At 40.9% G+C, this 11,510-nt stretch overlaps 1 protein-coding gene across 6 annotated transcripts in view; it reads left to right on the top strand.

The window, feature by feature from the left end:
* The first annotated feature begins 6,382 nt into the window (after positions 1-6,382).
* MFN1 (mitofusin 1) overlaps positions 6,383-11,510 on the top strand; it is a 45,205-nt gene continuing 40,077 nt past the window's right edge. For 2 of the 6 annotated variants that reach the window (XM_021934654.2, XM_031663558.1), the window contains exons 1-2: positions 6,772-7,698; positions 10,966-11,101. In XM_021934654.2, coding sequence (XP_021790346.2) covers positions 7,500-7,698; positions 10,966-11,101 — 335 coding nt within the window. In that variant the 5' untranslated portion in view covers positions 6,772-7,499. Of the gene's footprint in view, positions 6,515-6,771; positions 7,699-10,965; positions 11,102-11,510 lie in introns of those variants that run through there. The other 4 variants (XM_021934651.2, XM_021934652.2, XM_021934653.2 and 1 more) reach the window with 4 other exon arrangements.

The raw sequence follows: 11,510 nt of genomic DNA, 5'->3' as shown, positions 1-11,510 counted from the left end.
CTCTTCCTGCTTGTAAATTTGCCAGTTTTACCGTTTTAAATCACCTTTCTTACATTTCTCTGAATTGCATATTGTTTGTCAATTTCATAGTTTCTCTAATCCATTGTTTGCTGAATTGTTGCAGGCTTTTTTTTTTTTTTAATAGACTAGCACTAATCCAAATTCTTAAATCTGATTTACAAAGCATTGAATTACTTAATCCTGGCACTTTTTCACTTTTCTTGTATGTCTTACTACCTTTTACAAGAGACTTAGTATATTTTCCAAGCTGCTGTGTTAATTTTTTAATGGAATTTTAATGCCTAAAAAGACCATGTGTTGGCTGGGTGCGATGGCTCATGCCTGTAATCTCAGCACCTTGGGAGGTCAAGGCGGACGGATCACCTGAGGTCAGTAGTTCGAGACCAGCCTGGCCAACATGGTGAAACCCGTACTCTACTAAAAACACAACGACAACAAAATTTAACTTTGTTTCCAGATGAGGAAACAGATTCTTAAAAGGACAAACATCTCTCCAAGGTCATGGGGTGAGCAAGAACTTGGAAACTCTGATTCCCAGTTTCTGACTCCCTGTTCAATTTCTATCAAATGGCCGAAAGGACTACAGGATAGACTTATACAGATCTAGTGGGTTGTTCGCCAGGTGGGGTGGTTAGCACCTGTAATGCCAGCTACTTGGGAGGCTGAGACAGGAGAATTGCTTGAACCCGGGAGGCAGAGTTTGCAGTGAGCCAAGATCGTGCCATTGCATGGGTGACAAGAGTGAAACTCTGTCTCAAAAGAAAAAAACAAAAACATATGTTATATAAATTTGAAAGAGCTAAAAAAAATCAAATGGCCACAATCTTCTTGGGAAGTAGATTGGCTTACCAAAATATCAATGTTCATTAAGAATTTAAGTGAGGTTGGATGCACACGATGGCTCACGCCTGTAATCTCTGCACTTTAGGAGTCCAAGGTGGGTGGATCATGAGGTCAGGAGTTCAAGACCAGCCTGGCCAAGATGGTGAACCCCTGTCTCTACTAAAACTACAAAAATTAGCTGGGCGTGGTGGTGGGCACCTGTAATCCCAGCTACTCGGGAGGCTGAGGCAGAGAATTGCTTGAACCCCGAGGCAGAGGTTGAAGTGAGCCGAGATTGCACCACTGCACTCCAGCCTGGGTGACAGAGCAAGACTCCGTCTCCGAAAAAAAAAAAAAGAATTTAAGTGAAAATAAATACTTAAGATCACCTGTTAAACCCAGTGGAGAAGCCAATTGTGTTAGTCAGGTATATCATACAATTAACAGTTTCATCCCAATAAATAAAAAAAATTTTGGGATATATATTCCCTTGCCTATAACTTTTAACCTCAGTACTGTTGACTAAAGATAGAGTGTCAGAAGAGAATTTTTATTATGGCACTGAGTTTATGGGATTACATATATTCCTTATGTTAATTTGGCTTTCCATAAATTAATCTTTTAAGACAACATTCACATCTAAGAAATGGTGTACATTCATGGTTTAAAACAAATTCGCAAAGCTAAAAGTTTTCACATATAGTTTACCTGTTTATATAAAGTTATATGTCCAATTTGTAAGTTTAAAAACTAAGATTTTAAGACTATTAGAGTTGTTAGGAATTTACTTTGTACTAGTGATTTGAAAAATAATTTTCTGGATAATGAATTTCCATACTAAAGCATCAGTCACCACCAATTCCTTATTAAGTTAATTCTCTTTAGTAACTTTGGTGCTAAAGTGGTAGCTATCTGAACCCAAAATAAATTTGTGAAGAGTAATTTATTCATTCCAAAAAGAAATTTTCTTACATTGCTGGAAAAGAATATTGTAGTATCTACTAATCTTATTCCCATACTTTATGAAGGGTGATTAGAGAGTTTTAAAAGAAATTAACAGAACATTTAAAAGTGTGTTCTTTGTTGTTTTTACATAGGCAAATGAATCTAACCTGACATCTTTTTTCCCCTTGCTAGAAATATTGAGCTGAATGAATGACATTCCAAAAATGTAATGAATAGTACATATTTTGAATGAAAACTCAAAATTTTCTAGTTTTTAATATCTTGTCCGGAGAGTGTATCCACTACTGAAAAATCCTGCAGTTGAATTACTGATATTTTCGCCTTTACTTTTCAAAGTAAAGCTGAAATCAGAATTGGAATCATATTCAGCAAATGTAATTTCTGGTGGGTAATTTTTTGTTTCTTTTTAAAGCTATTCACCGTGCTGTTCTGGATTTTGGTTGGCTAAAATTTGAGCATACAGAATTCCCATGTTTCCTGCCTACCCTGTTCATTTGTGGTTATGTCCACAATGGCATTATTTGTCTTTTTCTGTTTTTCTTTTTCTTTTATAAGAGAGGCCCAGGCAGATCTCAAACTCCTGGGCTCAAGCAATCCACCTGCCTCAGCCTCCCAAAGTGCTGGGATTACAGTCATGAGCCACCACTCCCGGCCTTATTCATCTTTTTTTAAATACATATTTCTGAAATTATATTCTATGGCTGATTACTGTTATCTTTACAACTCATCTTATTTGGGTTTTCAGAAAGTTTTAAAAGATTAAAGTTTTCCCAACTAACAAGGTAAGTTGCCATGAACTAAACGTGTCCCCCTCAAAATTCATATGTTCAAATCCTAATCCCCAGTGTGATGGTATTAGAAGATGGGGCCTTTGGTATATGATTAGGTCATGAAAGTGGAGCCCTCACGAATGGGATTAGTGCCCTTATAAAAGGGACCCCAGAGAGCGCTCACCCTTTTTCCATGTGAGGATACAATGAGAAGTCAGTCTGCAGTCTGGTTAGAGAGCCTCACCAGAACCTAACCATACTAGCACCTTGATCTCAGACTTCCAGCCTCCAGAACTGTGAGAAATTTCTGTTGTTTATAAGCCACTCAGTCTATGGTACATTGTTATAGTAGCCTATATTGACTAAGATAGAGTAGATTTGTTTTGATTCTTCCTTCCATCTGTTCTCCAAACTCTTAAAATAAGTTACTCCCTTCATGCCATACCCACATCACTTGCTTGTATACCCTGCAGATATTTTATATATACCTGCCTGGCATCAGTTTGTGCTGAATTTGTAAATTTTGAATGTGTCTATTTTAGATTTTAAGCAGAACATTATGGCACACATCTTAATAACTTCTTTATAGTTACAATATTCTGGTTAAATTCCTTATAGCATTCATCCATTGTTAGTGAGCAACTAAGATGCTGAAGTAGAAGGACCGAACCTAGAATGACACAATGTTAGATCTGTGATGAACCTTAGAGATACAGTCTAGACTCATAAAGTGAAAAACATATAAAAATAATTGTGTCTCGGTGTGGGGGCTCACTCCTATAATCCCAGCTCTTTGGGAGGCCAAGGCAGGAGGATCGCCTGAGGCCAGACTGGGCAACATAGTGAGATCCCAACTATACAAAAATTTAAAATAAAATTAGCCAGGCATGGTGGTGTGTGCCTGTAGTCCCACCTACTTGGGAGGCTGAGGTGAGAGGATTGCTTGAGCTCAGGAGTTCAAGGCGGCAGTGAGCTATTATTGATCGTGCCACTGCACTTCAGCCTGGGCAGACAGAGTGAGATCCTGTCTCATAATAATAATAATAATAATAAAATAATAATAATTGTATATGGTATGTAGTTTTTATTTTCATGGTTGTAAATTGTGTGGTATAAAATTTCATTGGCACAACACTTTGATTCATGAATATTTTTACTTAGGAAAAAATTAACTTTTTTTTTTTTTTTTTTTTTTTTTTTTGAGACAGTCTCACTCTGTCCTCCAGGCTGGAGTGCAGTGGTGCGATCTCAGCTCACTGCAAGCTCTGCCTCCCAGGTTCATGCCATTCTCCTGCCTCAGCCTCCTGAGTAGCTGGGACTACAGGTGCCCGCCACCACGCCTGGCTAATTTAGGAAAAAATCAACTTTGTAAGAAAAACAAATTGCTGAAAAATATGAAGTAAATAATAGTCATACATGGATATGGAAAACATTGGGTAGATGATATATGAATGACTGAAATTGGAGAATATAGAATTCCAGATTAAACTTATTTATATTTGAGAAAAATGATCTTCTAACATCATTAGTCAAATGCTTTTTAAGGTAGAATGAACATGACAAACTCCCAACCACTCTTCAAAGAATTTTCTTTAAAGTTAAAATGTGCCCCGTGTTTTTCATGGAATGTTATACCAAACACTTAGAGAAAATAACATATTAAAAAATAAAGGACAAAAGCATATGACTCTGATTTGTAATCCCTGTTCAGTAGCTATAAATTGTGTGACTATGATCACAAACAGTAGATGTAATGTTACTAAGTTTTTCTTAAATAGTCCATGGGTTCTGCAACTCCTTAAAACAAGCTTGTCCAACCCACAGCCCAATACAAATTTGTAAACTTTCTTAAAACGTTGTGAGTTTTATTTGCAATTTTTTGTTTTGTTTTGTTTTGAAGCTCATCAGCTATCGTTAGTGTATTTTATGTGTAACACAAGACAATACTTCTTCCAGTGTGGCCCAGGGAAGCCAAAAGATTGGACACCCCCTTCCTTAAAAAAAAAATTTTTTTTTTTTTTTGACCTTAAAAACTTCTATTTTACAGGTTGAGCGCGGTGGCTCATGCCTGTAATTCCAGCACTTTGGGAGGCCGAGGCAGGTGGATCACCTGAGGTCAGGAGTTGGAGACCAGCCCGGCCAACATGGTGAAACCCTGTCTCTACAAAAATAAAAAATTAGCCAAGCATTGGTGGTGGATGCCTGTAATCCCAGCTACTCGGGAGGCTGAGGCAGGAGAATCACTTGAATCTGGGAGGTGGGGGTTGCAGTGAGCCGAGATCGTGCCATTGCACTCCAGCCTGGGCAACTGAGTGGGATTCCTCAAAAAAAACCCAAAAACTATTTTACTATGCTTCTATTTAACCAACAGCAGCTATGGTATATCTACCAGCAAGCCAAGTGCTCAGGGATACAAAGATAAACTACTGTTCTTGACTTCAAAGAGATTTACCATATAATGCAGGAAACTGTCACCTGTCTGAGCTACAAGTTCGTTAAATATCAAATTGACTTTCATGTATCTAAGTATTTGCTTTATGTATAACGCTACCTACCATACACATTTTTGTAAGTTTTTTATATACTTGTGATTCAGTACTTCCAAAATATATGCAGAATGACTAAAGTTTATACTCCCATCAGCAAGATCATGTTTCCTCACAGGCTTACCAACAATATCATACAATTTTTAAATTTCCTGTAAATCTTAAGGGTCTAAAGTAGTATATTATTATTGTTTAAATTTGCATAGATCTGATTACTAACAAAGTTGAGACTATTTTAATATGCTTATTAGTCATTTTCACTTTCATTTTGTGAAATGCTTCTCCCTATCCTTTGTCTGCTTTTCTTTCTGTTGGGTTTTCTGCTCTATTTTCTGAAGTTCTTTTTATTTATTTATTTATTTATTGAGCCAGAGTCTCACTCTGTCGTCCAGGCTGCAGTGCAGTGACACGATCTCGGCTCACTTCAAGCTCCGCCTCCCGGGTTCACGCCATTCTCCTGCCTCAGCCTTCCAAATAGCTGGGACAATAGGCGCCCGCCACCATGCCCAGCTAATTTTTTATGTTTTTAGTAGAGACGGCGTTTCACCGTGTTAGCCAGGATGGTCTCGATATCCTGACCTTGTGATCCGCCCGCCTCGGCCTCCCAAAGTGCTGGGATTACAGGCGTGAGCCACCCCACCGGGTCTGGAAAGCTTTTAAACTCGGAAAGTGATATGATCTGGATTTTTCTTTTCTTTTTCTTTTTCTTTTTTTTTTTTTTTTAATTTGGAGACAATGTCACGCTCTGTTGCCCAGGCTGGAGTGCAGTGGCACGATAAATCATAGTTCGCTGCAGCCCCGGGCCCAAACAATCCCCCCACCTAAGCCTCCGAAGTAGCTGGGACCACAGGTGTGTGCCACCACGCCTCGCTAGGTTTTTAAATTTTTTTTTTTTAATTTTTCATTTTTTTATTTTGTAGAGACGGGGAGGAGGAAGCGGCGGGGTGGGGCTCCCTATGTTGCCCAGGCTAGTCTCGAACTCCTGGTCTTAAGAGATATCCCACCCCTTCGGTCTCCCAAAGTGTCGGTATTACAGGCGTCAGCCACTGCCATCATTGGAAGGTAGCTAAGCCTAGGCTGGGCAGAGACTTGGACACTTTGAGGGGAGAAGGGAGGGTGAGAAGTTGGAAGGGGGAACGGAAAACCACTCTCCTCGTAGCAGTCCCTGCCCGCAACAAACCTTGCCTTCTGCCCTTAAGGAAAATGGCGCCTGACATAGATGCGCTTCCGGCCACGGAGCCAAACAGAACAGAGGAGGCAAGAGGCCGGAAGTGGCCGCCCTTTGCCACTCCCCCTGCCTCCTCTCCGCCTTTAACTTCTCGGGAAGATGAGGCGGTTTGGGATCAGTGGCCGAGTTGCTGTTGCCGGGTGATAGTTGGAGCGGAGACAGTGAGTGCCGGCTGCCTCGACAGCTAGCATGTTTGCGACGCTCGGAGTGACCTTCGAGCGACTGGGGACAGGGGGGCGGGAGTCGTGCATGCAGCGTTCTGTGACGAGGCGCCGCCCGCCGCGGTCCTGTGGGAAAGGAGAGAGCGAACCGTCAGGCGAGCGGGGCTGGCGGCCGAGTCGAGCCCACGGAGCCCACGAGGCCGAGCTCGGGGGTGGGAGTGGGGGATCCGGACCTGGACGGGCGCGCGCGGGGCTGGGGTGGGCTTTGGCCCCGACTACTGCGCCCGGTGTGGGAAGGCGGGAGGCTTTTACTAAGGCAGGTGTTCACACCGGCCGGACCGGGGCGTTGCCCCCACCCGGCTTTTCCCACGCAGCTCCTTCGCGCGGTCATTTCTGGACTCTCTGGAAGGATCCGCCTTCTTTATGGCCAGTGTTGCTTTCCATGTGCACACCAGGATTAGGCCGTGATTGTTTGTCTTTGGTGTCTTTTTCTTGAGAAACCACCTATGCTTTCTGAGACTCATATTCCTTGAAGTTTCTGATACTTTGGCTGGAAGCGTTAATGCCCTCTTTAAGCCTTACCTCCTCATTTGTAGTGATGAACTCCGTCTTTCTAAATGTCAGCCTCACGTTGTGATCTTAGAATTTTATTTCCTCACTCTGCATATCCACCCCCACTCACCTAGAGCTTCAGGTTGAGAAACTTAATAACTTCGTTATTGTTTGTGAACTTGGCTTCCTTTCACTAATCCTATTCCCTGATGTACTTTATAGTCACATGCAGTGACAAACTTAGTCACAATTAGTTTCATCTTCACCAAAGGGAAATTGAGTCGAAATTGCAACCAAAATTTTGGCTAATAGATTTCACTTATTTTAGTGAAATATCATTCAAAAGTCATCTCTAATTGTCTGACTAGAACACTCCCCAAAAAGAATTACCTAAAAACATTTTGCCAGCGTAATTTATCTCATTGGGGAGTTGATGACTGTCACTGGTGTGTCATCAGTTTACATGTCTATCATCCACTTTAGTTTGTGCTTTTCTAACTTTATCTCCCCTAGTAGCATAATGGCAGAAACTGTTTCTCCACTGAAGCACTTTGTGCTGGCTAAGAAGGCTATTACTGCAATCTTTGACCAGTTACTGGAGTTTGTTACTGAAGGATCACATTTTGTTGAAGGTTAGTTCTTCTTAAGTTCTTAAAGTAATTACTGTTGAAAATATATAAAAGTGCGTATTCTTTCAACATTACTTATTGAACACATATAGGGCATTGAACTGTATACTATGAGAAGTACCATAACGAGTAAAACCCATTTCTACCCTCCAGAAGGGGAAAATTAAATGGTATTAATAACAACTTTAGTATATTAATAGCTCATTTAATTTTTATCACCACTAGGTGATGAAATAGCTATATTAATAGTTCATTTAATTTTCATCACCACCATCTTTCATTTTAAAGATGAAGAAACTAAATCAAAGAAAAGTTAAACAGCTTGCCCAAGGTCACACAGCTAATAAATGCCCAGACAAAAAATCAGGCAGTCCACATTTAACCATTATACTTGTCTCCTCCCCAACTTAGCGGTTAAACCAAGACCTCAGGCATATCTCATTCTCTTAAATGAGGCTGAGTTGCAGTGGAAAGGGGCAAAAGGCATTTCATAACTGTTGAAACAATGGTGATGAGGAATGTCTTACTAGGGAGTACTTTTTTTTTTTTTTTTTTTTTTTGAGACAAAGTCTTGCTTTCTTGCCCAGGCTGGAGTGCAGTGCTGGGATCTCGGTTCATTGCAGCCTCCACCTCCTGGGTTCAAGCGATTCTTCTCCCTCAGCCTCCAGACTAAATGGGGCTACAGGCACGTGCCACCATGCCCAGCTAATTTTTGTATTTTTAGTAGAGATGGTGTTTCACCATGTTGGCCAGGCTGGTCTCGAACTTCTGACCTTGTGATCCTCCCACGTCGGCCTCCCAAAGTGCTGGGATTACAGGTGTGAGCCACCGTGCCTGGCCGGGAATACTTCTTTGAAGATAACTGTTGAAATTTTTTGCTGGTTCTTAAGATTATGTACCTCTCAGCCGGGCACCCTGGCTCACACCTGTAATCCCAGCACTTTGGGAGGCCAAGATGGGTGGATTACCTGAGGTTAGGAGTTCAAGACCAGCCTGAGCAACATGGTGAAACCCTATCTTTACTAAAAATACAAAAATTAGCTCGGCATGGTGTTGGAAGCCTGTAATCCTAGCTACTCAGGAGGCTGGAGGAGGGAGAATCGTTTGAACCTGGGAGGCAGAGGTTGCAGTGAACCGAGGTTGCGCACTGCACTCAGCCTGGGCGACAGAGTGAGACTCCATCTCAAAAAAAAAAACAAAAAAACAAAGATTATGTACCTCTCAACTGTACAATGGAAAGGGAGGGATTCTATAAATTTTTCCAGCAACGCTGGAAACCTTTGATAGATTGGTAGAATCAAACTTTTTTTTTCATGTCTCTCGCAACCCTCTCTTACCAGATTTTGAGCTCCTTTAGGGCAGGAGCCTAGGACTCATTGTATTCCTAGCACCAGACTTGACACAATTGAATGCTGAATGAGAAAAAAAAAAATAGTAGTATAGAATCGTTGTTTCCAATTAGGAAATAATTTGAGCTGGCACAGTTGACTTTTGAAAAATATTTTATTTTCTAAAAAAATTAATGGGAAGTGAAAATGAAGTTAAATGTGTGTTGTGCGTGTTATAGATCGTGCATTATGCTAGGCACTAGTGAAATGGCAGCTTTAGAATCTGAATTCAGTTTTAAAGGTTTTATTATTATTATTATTATTTTTTTTTTTTATTTTTTGAGACGGAGTCTCGCTCTGTCACTCAAGCTGGAGTGCAGTGGCGCGATCCTGGCTCACTGCAAGCTCTGCCTCCTGGGTTCACGCCATTCTCCTGCCTCAGCCTCCCGAGTAGCTGGAACTACAGGCGCCCGCCACCGCGCCCGGCTCATTTTTTGTATTTTTAGTAGAGACTACCTCTTTAGTAGAGACCATGTTTCACCATGGTCTCGATCTCCTGACCTTGTGATCCGCCCGCCTCGGCCTCCCAAGGCGCTGGGATTACAGGCGTGAGCCACCACGCCCGGCACAGTTTTAAAGGTTTTAGAACCTCAGTGAAAATGTTGCAAAAAGGAGACAAAGCAAATAAATCAGGAAAAACATACAAGAGCAAAAATAAAATGAAAAGCAAAAATAAATGTAATGATACTTAAACAAGTCTGTCCATTATTCACCAAATTGCATATATTTTATTAATGCATTAAAAAAGTATGGTGAGATATGAGAAGCTTAATTGGATGTGCACTGGGTATGTTTTCAGTGGCAGTGTTTGTCTCTAATTAGGATCATTCAGATAGCCAGATGAATCTTTTTTTTGTTTTTGCTTTTTGACACGATGTCTCGCTCTGTTGCCCAGGTTGGCGTGCAGTGGCATGATCTTGGCTCACTGCAACCTCCGCCTACCAGATTCAAGTGATTTCTAGCTAATTTTTGTATTTTTAGTAGAGATGGTGTTTTACCATTTTGGCCAGGCTGGTCACGAACTCCTTACTTCAAGTGATCTGCCTACTTCGGCCTCCCAAAGTGCTAGGATTATAGGCGTGAGCCCCCATGCCCACATGAATCTTCATGTCTTTACCTTCAAAAAGAGGTGATAAGAATGTAAACATCAGGTTATCTCCTATTCCTGAATTATAAACAAAATTGAAATATTTTTCTACTTTCAAACCCAGGCTTTTTAAACTACCTCCAGCTATAGAGGAGAGGTGAGGGCTGGGATGTGCAGTTAAACCCTAAACCTGATGAGAGTGAGACTGGGATACAATCTGATGAGATCGAGTACATTCAGGGTGGTATGGCTGTAGACGGGACACAACCTGTAATTCTCTTTCTTCTCTGTTAAATGAGCTGTTTCGCCTCATCCCTGAGGGAAGCAGATAGAACGTGGTAAAGTAGCAGGGTCTTTCCTAGCTTGGAGACCTTGAACCACATCTTAATTTCTGAGGGGCTCCTATTAAACCTCACTTTTTTCTCAGTATGTGGCTCCCCCTTCTGAGTTCAAGATCTGAAGATTCATCCTGTCAGGTTGGAAAAATAATAGGTCAGTGTTAGGTTCTAGTTTCTCTGTTTAGAAATGTAGTCTTGTCTCAGGGGTAGCTTGTATGTTTGAGACCTAGAAGTACGCTTTTGATTGTGCCCTTGCAACGTTTAATATTCTTGAAATTCTTTCGGGCGGGATTCTTATGACCCATTGCCACAGAGTATGCACCTTTTACCAAACATTCAGATGCTGTGGGTGGCATGTTAACATAAAGCCAAAATACATACAATCTTAGGTATTCCATTATATAACTAACTTAATATTCATTTATATCACTTTTCTGACGCCATTTCAATTTCACAGCAACATACAAGAATCCAGAACTTGATCGAATAGCCACTGAGAATGATCTGGTAGAAATGCAGGGATATAAAGACAAGCTTTCCATCATTGGTGAGGTGCTGTCTCGGAGACACATGAAGGTGGCGTTTTTTGGCAGGTAATTATTTATTATTACTTCTAAGGTTAGTTTCCAGAAATCAGCTTTGTGTCTGATGTTTCAGCAAGTAATATTTCTCCCATCCTCCCCCAGCCCCGCAAGTTTCTGCCTGTGTTGAACATTAAAGCTGTTAGCATGTGAAAGAATTTGTACATTTTACCTCCTGGTATAAAATGAAGCTTTATGAAAGTCAGTCATATTTTTACCTTTTCATGATTCTCATCTCTAAGAATTGGCTCTTAGCCAGTTTTAAGAATGGAAATACAGATAAATGATAAGCATAATTTGTGATTTACTCTTTTAAGTTTACTTGATTATGTGAAAGTTTCAGAAGCTAGGATGAAATAATTTTTGTCAGACCTAGAGAGGCCTAGAAGGAAAGAGGCTCTTGCTTACGTGTCTGAGATAA

This window comes from Papio anubis, chromosome 2 (assembly GCF_008728515.1).
Source record: "Papio anubis isolate 15944 chromosome 2, Panubis1.0, whole genome shotgun sequence".
Lineage (NCBI taxonomy): Eukaryota > Metazoa > Chordata > Mammalia > Primates > Cercopithecidae > Papio > Papio anubis.
The sequence above is the reverse complement of the archived record's forward strand: the minus strand, read 5'-3'. Positions and strand labels throughout refer to the sequence as shown.